This window comes from Tupaia chinensis, unplaced genomic scaffold (genome assembly GCF_000334495.1).
Source record: "Tupaia chinensis unplaced genomic scaffold, TupChi_1.0 Scaffold000359_1, whole genome shotgun sequence".
In the NCBI taxonomy this organism is placed as follows: domain Eukaryota; kingdom Metazoa; phylum Chordata; class Mammalia; order Scandentia; family Tupaiidae; genus Tupaia; species Tupaia belangeri.
This window is the reverse complement of record NW_006159855.1, coordinates 1,201,809-1,211,723: the sequence shown is the minus strand read 5'-3', so window position 1 is coordinate 1,211,723 and position 9,915 is coordinate 1,201,809. Positions and strand designations below refer to the sequence as shown.

At 47.0% G+C, this 9,915-nt stretch overlaps 1 protein-coding gene across 1 annotated transcript in view; it reads right to left on the bottom strand.

Annotated features, from left to right (window-relative positions):
* The window catches only part of WDR93 (WD repeat domain 93), a 25,440-nt gene that overhangs the window by 9,196 nt on the left and 6,329 nt on the right, over positions 1-9,915 (bottom strand). Inside the window, exons 6-11 of the mRNA XM_006152797.1 lie at positions 8,764-8,802; positions 6,022-6,103; positions 4,580-4,751; positions 2,926-2,996; positions 1,707-1,793; positions 627-746 (exon numbers count right to left, since the gene is read on the bottom strand). Of these exons, the coding sequence (XP_006152859.1) occupies positions 627-746; positions 1,707-1,793; positions 2,926-2,996; positions 4,580-4,751; positions 6,022-6,103; positions 8,764-8,802 (571 nt within the window). The remainder of the gene's footprint in view (positions 1-626; positions 747-1,706; positions 1,794-2,925; positions 2,997-4,579; positions 4,752-6,021; positions 6,104-8,763; positions 8,803-9,915) is intronic.

Genomic DNA, 9,915 nt, shown 5'->3' with positions numbered 1-9,915 from the left:
GCAAGCATGATGCAGCATCTGTGGCCAGTAAGTATGTGGGGGATTTGCAGGGTGTGAGGTTGAAGAGCAAGCAATGCATGGCCTCTTAGGGTGGAGCTAGTAAGCCTAGTGCCCAGATGGCCAATTTAGGGAAAGCAGATGCCATTGCTCCTGGGGCCTGCAAAGCTGGCCCCAGGACCTGGGACTCCACCAGGGCACAGCCCACTGAGAATAGTTTCTGGTCTCACTTTGCCCACGTTCTAGGTCCCTGAGCTCCAGTACCAGCAGAGCTCCTGCTGACTCGGGTGGAGGTGGGGGAGTGGGGAGAGCAGGGCCAGGCCGCCATGGTCTCCCGACTGTGCTGGAGCGTGAGAGTGAAGGCAGTGGCCGTACCTCTGCCACCTGGTGCAGGGCCGGAACAGAGCAAGCACTCACTACATATGTGAGCAGTGGGAGCGGCTAGCACACACTGTATGATAAATGTTGGCTGAATGGATGTGTGTGGGGAAAGCAGGACCAGCTCCCCAGGGTGGCTTGAAGGACACAGCGGTAACAGAAGGCCTCGAGCCTGCAGGCATGCCAAAGCTCCTGAAGCCTCATCTCCCAGGGACCCACCCAGGTGCTAGGTAGAGAGGCAGGGCGCTCACCTTCGGCCAGGTCCCACAGCGTGAGCACACCGTCCTCGCAGGCCAGCACCAGGTAGGAGGAGGAGGAGCAGAGCTGGGAGACTGTAATGGGTGCAGCACAGGGCCACACACCCTCAGGGTCTAGTGGGGAGGACAGCACTCACAGGCTCCTGCCAGACTGTGCAGCTGCCTATCCCTCCCCCTTGGCACCCAAGACCTACGCTGGCTGCCTGTCCACAGGTGGGCACCGGGACACCTGTCTGGGCTCGTTTCTCTGTGGTGCAGTGCCCTTCCTTTGGGTGCTGTACTAAGTCATGCTACGGTTACCCCACAGCTAACGTTGAAGGGTACTTCCTAGGTGCCAGGCACTTCGTGTGCATCATTCTGTTTAATCTCCCCACGGGTTCTATGACATAGTCCTATTAGCACCGTCATTTACAGGTGAGAGATGAGGCAGCAGAGGGAGGGACTTGCCCCAGGCCACACAGCCAGTCAGTCCAGAAGGGTTAGAAGCCAGGCTGTCTGGGAGAGGGATGGAAGGAGACATTCCTCCTCTGTGGGTTCTGTAAACATTACCTTTGAAGTATATACTATTGATAAATAAATGAAAGCGTGTCATTCGAGGGACGACGACACGGCGAGCTTGCTTGTGTAACTGCCTCCGTGATCTGTAAAATGACGTCGCCTGTATTTCTTTAGCGTTTTGCAAAGTCGAAGAGCTTTCATGCATGGAAGCTCTGGATGTGCCTACTTACAACAAGTGCGCGCAGTAGCTAGCACTCCTGTACTCAGGTAGCTCTGCCTCTGAAATGAGAAAACAGGGCTAGGCCTGAAAGGACTGGCCTGAGGCCACTTGGTGTGCAGACAGCTGGGCTAGAACTAGCACAGCCTTTTGGTGCCCAGCCCCTCTCTTATCCTCACTGCCCTGGGGACCTGACTCTGGGCTTTGTCTCCACTGATCTATGGACTGCTGCCTGTCTGCCTAGCTCTGGTCCCCAAAAATGACACCGATGGGTCGGTCGCACACTCTCAGCGAAGCTGGGGGTGGGCATGTACTGGGAGCTCTGAGATGAGGCAATTCCCATCTCAGCCGAAAAGTACCAGCTTTATCCTTCAGAGTTCGACTCGGTGAGTAGAGAAAGAAATTGTGACTTCCAGTCCAGTGTATGCCAAGGACACAGGCTGCCCCTGGGAGAGAGAGGAGAAGGGCATTGTGTAAGAGGTCTGCGTGGCCTTTGGTTTACACAGAAGTTCTTTGCCCAAGAGGAAGGTGATCTAAAGTCTGAAGTGGTTTGTTCTAGGGGGGAGCATCCCACAGAAGGGTGAGCTTCCAGGGGAAGAGGGGCTGGGCACCCCATGAGAGCTGTTCCTAGGGGACCCATGTGCCTTCCTGGGCAGGGAGGAGGTCACAACTCTCCTTTGGCTGTTTTTATGTCTTCTAGAAAATTCACATCTGTTTGGCTTTTAGTGTTTTAAAGAACATTTTCTTATTTATTTGTCTTTTTTTCTATTTTTTTAGAGGTTTTTGTTTGTTTGTTTGTTTGTTTGTTTGTTTTCCTTAGGGTGCAGACAGAGACAGAGATAGTGAGAGGGATAGAAGGAAGTCACCACCCGGGGGGATGGCCATGCCATGATCCCTTCTCCTCCATTCTCCTCCTGGGATCTTGGGCATGCACACACATGCACCTGGCATGATTTTCAAGCCACCAGGTCTGGGACTCACACCGCAGTCAGCCCTGTGGGAGTCCAATGACATAACCACTACATCATCTGCTGGCCCCTATTTATTAATTTTTAATTTGCTAGAGAATGCGTGTGCTCAGCAGAGAGCGAGGGGAAACAGAGAACACCCCCATGGGGAATGGCCACACCACAATCCTTTCCTCTTCATTTCTCCATCCTCTTGGGATTTAGGGCATGCACACACGCATGCCCAGTGTGTGTCTCAGGTGGCTGGGTCCAGGACTCAGATGGGATGGTCGGCATGGGGGATCTGGCTGCCTTAACTTCTAGGCCACGGAGCCAACCCTTACATAGCATATTCGACAAGATGAGGTCACCTCCAGGAGCAGCCTGGCTATGCGTGCTCACACTGTCCTCTGATCGTCACTCCCTGACGGCAGCACCTCCTCCGTTATCAGGGAATCTGGGCTCAGGCCACAGGTCCTGACATTCTTAAGCTACAGCTGGCAACCTCATTTCTGTCTTCATTCCTTCTCCAGGGAAAGTTTGCCACATGGACTGTCTCTAGGATGGTTTGTGGAGGGATTCCCCAAAGCCACCCCTGCCTGTGACAACCACTTACTTCATAGTCCTTTACCTGAAGGGCTCTTGACTTCCGCTGGCAGACCGAGCATGCGACTAGGAAGGAGGAAGTAGAAGGTGGCCATACTGGGAAAGGAAGAATATGAGTCAGGGCCCTGCACATTCCTTGGCAAGGAGAGATGCTGGCAGAGTGTGGTGCCAAGACCAGAAGTGACTAGTTAGGGGGGCTGACAGGTGGCATAGTGGTGAAGGGTGCTGGATTCCCACGTGGCTGACAGCGGTTCGTGTCCTGGACCTGGTCAGGGCTTGCTTTCTCACTTTCTCTCTCTCTGGTCAAATTAAAATAAATAAAGTTAAATTAAAAAAAAAAAATTTTGGGACCAGCAGTTAGCGTAATGGCTGTGTCGCTGGACTCCCGTGTAGTCGACTGTGGTTTAAGTCCCCGACCTGGTGGCTTAAGCTCACGCCAGGCACATGTGCGTGTGTGCCCAAGATCCTGAGAGGAGAATGGAGGAGAAGGGATTGCAGTGTGGCCATCCCCCCTGGGGGGTGATTTCTCACTTTCCATCTCTCAGTCTCTCTCTGTCTTTCTGGCGAGTGCATGCACCCTATAGCAAAAACATCTCAAAAATTTATTTTTAAAAAAAGGCGTAGTTATGGGAACCAGCAGTTAGCGTAATGGCTATGTCGCTGGACTCCCATGTAGTCGACCGCGGTTTGCGTCCCGGACCCGGTGGCTTAAAAGACTCACTCCCGGCACATGTGCATGCGTGCCCAAGATCCCAAGAGGAGAATGGAGGAGAAGGGATTGCAGTGTGACCATCCCCCCTGGGGGGTGATTTCTCGCTTTCTGTCTCTATGTCTCTCTCTGTCTGTCTGGCGAATGCACGTGCCCTATAGCAAAAACCTCTTGAAAAAAAAAAAAGGCGTAGTTAGGATGGAGCCCCTGGGGGTACAGGGCCACGAGGCAGATCACACAACAGGTGCTTATCCCAGTGGGTGTGCAGACCTTGGACCTCAGTGAGGGCCGGGAGGCTGGGACTTGCTCCCAGGTCACATGAGGCAGGGAAGAACTCCCCCAGAAGATGCACCTTTTGGGACACTTAGGTGATGTGCATAAATGCGCTCTTATCCTGCAGGGCAATACATCCAGGGATGTGCTGATAAAATGGGTCTTTTAAAAAAAAATCATTATTATTATTTTATTTTATTTATTTACTTATTTTTAATGTTTTTATTTGACCAGAGAAAGAGAGAGAGAGTGGGAAAGTAAGAAAGCAAGCCACCACCAGGTCTGGGACTCAAATAGTGGTCGGCCATGTGGGAGTCCAGCACCCTTAACCACCACGCCACCTACCAGCCCCAAAAAGGGCTTTTCTTTAAAAAGCACTGATTTGTGAGGCCGGCAGGTGGCATAGAGGTTAAGGCACTGGATCACACATCGCCAACTGCCTGGTTCAAGTTCTCAACCTGGCAGCTTGAAAATCACACCAGGGGGTCGGTAGGTGATGTGCTGGTTAAGGGCACTGGACTCCCACATGGCCGACTGTGGTTTGAGTCCCAGACCTGGCAGCTTGCACACTCTCTCTCTCTCTCTCTCTCTCTCTCTCTCTCTCTCTCTCTGTCCCACTCTGGTCCTTGTGCTGATTCTGTAGGTGCCAAGACACCAGAGCTTTGGGGAGCTATAGCTGGGCCTGGTTCCGGCTCACCTGAGCGGCTCCTCTTCCCATTCCTCGTCCAGGTACTTCTTGTAGGACGCCTTGAAGATCTCCACTTGCTGCTCCCACTGAGTGTCCTTAATGAAGTGATTCTGCCCGGAGCCCAGCCCGTAGCAGTCCTCTATCTTCGCGAAGACTTCCAAAGGGCTTTTAAATAAGGTGCCTAGATCAGAAACATTCCAGATGAGCTAACCCCTGGACTCCCCCTTTGCTGATCTCCCCTCCTTCCTCCATGCGCCCATCATCCTCAGCAGTCGGTTCTTGCTCTGTAGCTGGTCTGAGCGCCCAGGCAGAGCGATTCTCTTTCCTCCTGCATCTCCCTCCCAGCGTCACTCCCTCTGCTTCTGGCCTACAGAACCCCTGCAGAGGAGGCCAGGGAAATGCTCATGCTGCTGCTAGAGACCTAAGTCACTGCTGCTGTCTCCCCGGCTAAGCAAGGGCCCAGACCTGCCGTGTCCGTCACTTTTCAGCCGCTGCCGAAGAGCCACATAATTTGGCAGTCCCATCCTCTTCCTACCAAAGGTAATTAAGATATTGTTCATATTCTAAAAGCTTTACTGTTTTGCCTTTCATATTCACTGTTACGTTTCATCTAGAATCTAGTTTAGTGCATGGTATAACAAAGGGATCAGGTTGTGCTTTCTGTCCTCATGGACAACCAGCACCACGTAAGGACCGTCCTTCGGCCTCTGCTCAGTAGTGATACCTCTGTCATCCATCAAGTATCCCTTTATACCTGGGTCTGTCCTGGCCTCTCAACCTTGTTTCGTTCATCTATCCTAATACTTGCAATTTCTATCTACCTATATTTTTATTATTTGCTCATCTGTGTTTATCTTAACCACTGCAGCTTTGTAACATGTCTTGATAAACCAAGCCCTATCACCATATTCTTTTTTAAAAAGATATATTTATTAAGTTTTATTTATTATTATTTTTTAATCTGACCAGAGAGAGGCAGAGAGAGAGAGAGAGAGAGAAGGAAGGTGAGAAAGCAAGCCGCTAGGTCCGGGACTCAAACCATAGTCAACCATATGGGAGACCGGTGTCTCAACCAACCTGCCACCTGCTGGCCCCTCAACACATTCTTTTACAGGAGTAGATTAGCTATTCTTGGCCTTTTGCATTTCCCTATTAATTTTGTATTTTAGTACATTTTAATTTTTTCCCTTTATTCACGATAAGAGTGTGTGTACCTGTAAGTGAGAGCGTGTGTGACAGAGAGAGAAGCACCCTCCGCAGGGTGCAGGAAACGTTTTTAGGTCCCAGAACTTATAAGTGTTAAATTTCTTTCTCTCAGAACTGTACTTGTAATTTAGGTACTGTTGCTAATAAATAGAAAAGATGGGAAATGTGGAGAAAGGCGCAGAAGGAAAAAAAAAATGGAGAACCAATAGCAAAAGCAAAGAGAATATTAGTTAAACTATATTTACCTGTAACTGGTTTAGGTGGTCTGATCTTCATTATGTGAACTGGAAGACTCAACTTGACATCTCTAAGACAAATATTTATGTCCTAAAATAAGAAAAAGACTCAGCTAATAAGCCAACAAAGAAAACGAAGTGAAGTCATTAGAAACCTTCATAGTACGAGACCAGCAGGTAGCGTGGTGATCAAGGCGCTGGATGCTCCCACATGGCTGACCAGGGTTCAAGTCCTAAATCTGGTGGCTTGCTTTCTCAATTCCTCTCTCTCTCACTCTCAACCTCTGTCTCTCTCTGGTCAAATTAAAAAAAAAAAAATGAATGAATAAATAAAAATAAAATAATTATTAAAAAAAAAGAAACCTTCATAGTAGTAGCAAGGTGATAGATTTAAACTCAAACAGATCAATAATCACATTCAATGTGTATGGTCTGAACGCCCCAATTAAAAGGCAGAGATTGTCAGATTGTATAAAAAGTCAAGACCCAGGGGCTTTAAGCCCAGCCTGGGCATCTGGAAAACCACGCTGCACACACATTTGCTCGGAATCCTGACAGGATGGAGAGATGGAGACGGGAACTGAGGAGTGACCACACTCCACGTGGGGATGGTTTCTCTCTCCCTGTGTCTGTCTGTCTCCAGCAAGCATACGTACTCTCTGGCAATTAAAAATAACCAAATAAATGGATAGAAAGAAAAGGGCAGAAAGGAGCTGGATCCCACAGGGCTGACTGTGGTTTGAATTCCTGCCCTAGTGGCTTGAAAAACAGGGTGCATGTGTGGGTGGGTGCTCCAAACCCCAATAGGATGGAGAAGGGATTGTGGGGTGACTGCACCTCATTGCGGGGTGCTCTCTCCCTCTCCTGTCTCTGGTAAGTGCATATGCCCTCTGACAATTAAAAAAATAAATTGGGACCAGTAGGTGACATGGAAATTAAGGCAGCTAGATCCCACACGGCCAACTGCGTAGATCAAGTTCCAGACCAGGTAGCTTAAAAACCATGTCAGGTGAATATGTGTGCCCAAAATCCTGAGAAGAGACTGGAGGAGAAGGCCTGGGGGTCATTTCTTATTTCCTACCCCCTGGCAGGTGAACATGCACACCCCATAGCAAAGTGAACAGAAAATTCAAACTCATTCAGGTGAAATACATGGTACGATCTTAGATACTCCTCTTTCAATAAATGATAAAATAGTTATGGAGACAGTCAATATGAATGTAGTATAGATAAAGGAGGAAAAGCAGTAGGGATATTGAAGACTTGAATAATTTAACCAATAATAACAGAATATACACTCTTTTCAAGTGTACATTTACTAAGATAAACCATATTCTGGGCATAAAACAAATTTCAACAGATTTAAAATAATTTAACTTACATAAAGTATATTCTCTAATCACAGTGGAATTAAATTAGAAAAGGAAGATGTTGGAGCCAGCCATCGTGGCACATGTTAAGACACTATGCTGGGACCATATGAAGGGCCTTGGTTCAGTTCTGGGTCCACCTAAAGGCCGGGTGCAGTGACATATTACAAGAAAACAAGCCTATAAATACAAGGGTACCTCAAAAAGTTCATGGAAAAATGGAAGTAAAGTATAAGTTTATGTTGGTATTAAAAAAAACTTTCAAATCCATTCATAGTTGTTTTTTTTTAAACAATTATTTTATTCAACTTTATGTATTTTAATTTGACCAGAGAAGTACAGAGTGAGAGAGATAGAGAGAGAGAGGGAAAGTGAGAAAGCAAGCCACCAGGTCTGGGAATCAAACCGTAGTCTGCCACGTGGGAATCCAGCGCCCTTAACTACCATGCCACCTGCTGGTCCTATAGTTTTTTGTTTGTTTGTTTTAAGAGATTTTGGGTATAGGGTATGTGTGCACTCGCCAGAGAAGAGAAAAAGAAAATTCCCCCCCCCTCCCATGGCCACACCACAATCCCTTCTCCTCCATTCTCAGGATTTTGGGCACGCATGCACATGCACCCAGCTTGAGTTTGAATCATGGTCAACTCCGTGGAAGTCCAGAGATCTAATCATGCCATCTGCTGGTCTTGTCCATCATTTTTTAATAATGCACATTTTCACTTAACTTTTTTTGCCATAGGGCAGGCGCTACCACGCCCCATCACTTAACTTTTTGAAGATCCACTCACATCCCTCATGAAGACAGATACAAAATTTCTTACTGGAATATTAGCAAATAGCAAGCTAGAACTAGAAGTTTATTTAAAAAATTAAAAGAAGGCACAAATAAATAACAGAACAAAACCAAACTAGGTAGTCAGCCATGTGGGATCCAGCCATGCCATGGGCTGACACCCCACATTCTAGATATTTTTATTTTTACTTGAAATTTACCTTACATATCAAACATACCAGTAAAATAGTTCCACCATAGCACTGTTTTCTCTGAGTCTCTGTGACTCAGTCTGTGCCTAATATACAGTGAAAATGGCTTCCTATCCTTGTGGGTACCTGACTTAAGTTGTCCAGAGGTAGGTTTACCTGAAGATAAGGGAGTTTAAATTTCAGGGCCCCTTAACTGAATGGCCCCTTTCAAGGCCCTCAAGGGACTCTAACAATGTCTTCACATTGTGGTTAAAATGTTACTTTTGCCAATTTTTACAACATACTTTACAAAATACTCTGTATCTCTTTGGCCAGCACACTCTTCCAATAGCAAAAAAAAAAAAAAAAAAAGAAAGAAAGAAACAAAAAGGCAACTTTGTCTCTTAAAGTTTCTTACCATTTCTGAATTATCTGAAATAGTGGGATCAAGAGTGTCCTGTGAAAAAAAATGAGAAATTAATGAAAAATAGGTTTAATATATGTCCCTCCCCATTTAATCTGAGATGCTCTTTCTCCCCTCATCCTCAAGTTATTCCTGTGAGAAGTGAATTCATATAATAGACACAGACAACAGATATTTGTGTGGTCCTCCAGCCTGCAGGATATTAACACACAGTCCCTATTTTCCAGGCTTTTAAAAATTAATTTTGGGGGGCCAGCAGTGGCATAATGGCTGTGTTGCTGGACTCCCATATAGTTGACCGAGGTTTGAATCCCGAACCTGGTGGCTTAAACTCATGCCAGGCATGTGGGCATGCGTGCCCAAGATCCTGAGAGGAGGATAGAGGAGAAGCGATTGCAGCGTGGACCATCCCTCCTGGGGGGTGGGGGGGTGATTTCTCACTTTCTATCTCTGTCTCTCTCTGTCTTCCTAGCGAGCGCACACATCCTATAGCAAAAAGCTCTCCAAAAAAACCCAATTTTTGTACATGGGAGTCCAGTGATGTAAACATTATGCCATCTGTTTTGGTTCCAATAATTTTACTGATTCTTTAGTACCTGATAACACTGTGTTTTAAAGGGGCGCTCAATCAATATTCTTGGGTTGTTGGGAAAGTCATGACTTTTTTTGCATAAAAAACATGGTAAAATAATTTTTCATGACTTTCCCAACAACCTAATGGCTGCTGGTGATGAAAAGAGAAGAAAAATAATAAGTGGAAAGGCAGCTCCCAGACAAGAAATAGGATGAGTCCCACCACTGAAGACACCTCTACTTTTTCTTTTTTTTTAGGGTTTTGCCATAGGGTGTGGGTGCTTACCCGAAAGAAACAGAGACAGAGAAAGTGGGAAATCATCCCCCCAAGAAGGATGGCCACACTAATTCTCCTCCAGTCTCCTCGGGATTTGGGGCACCGTGCATATACATGCACTTGGTGATTTTGAAGCCACCGGGTCCAGGATTTGAACTATGATTGGCCGTGTGGGAGTCTAGCACCTTAACCACCATCCAGAGCCTTAATTACCATGCTACCTGCTGGCTTGACACCTCTACTTTTAAGATATTTTTATTTTACCCAAAACAAATTGATTTGAGAGGGTGGGCAAA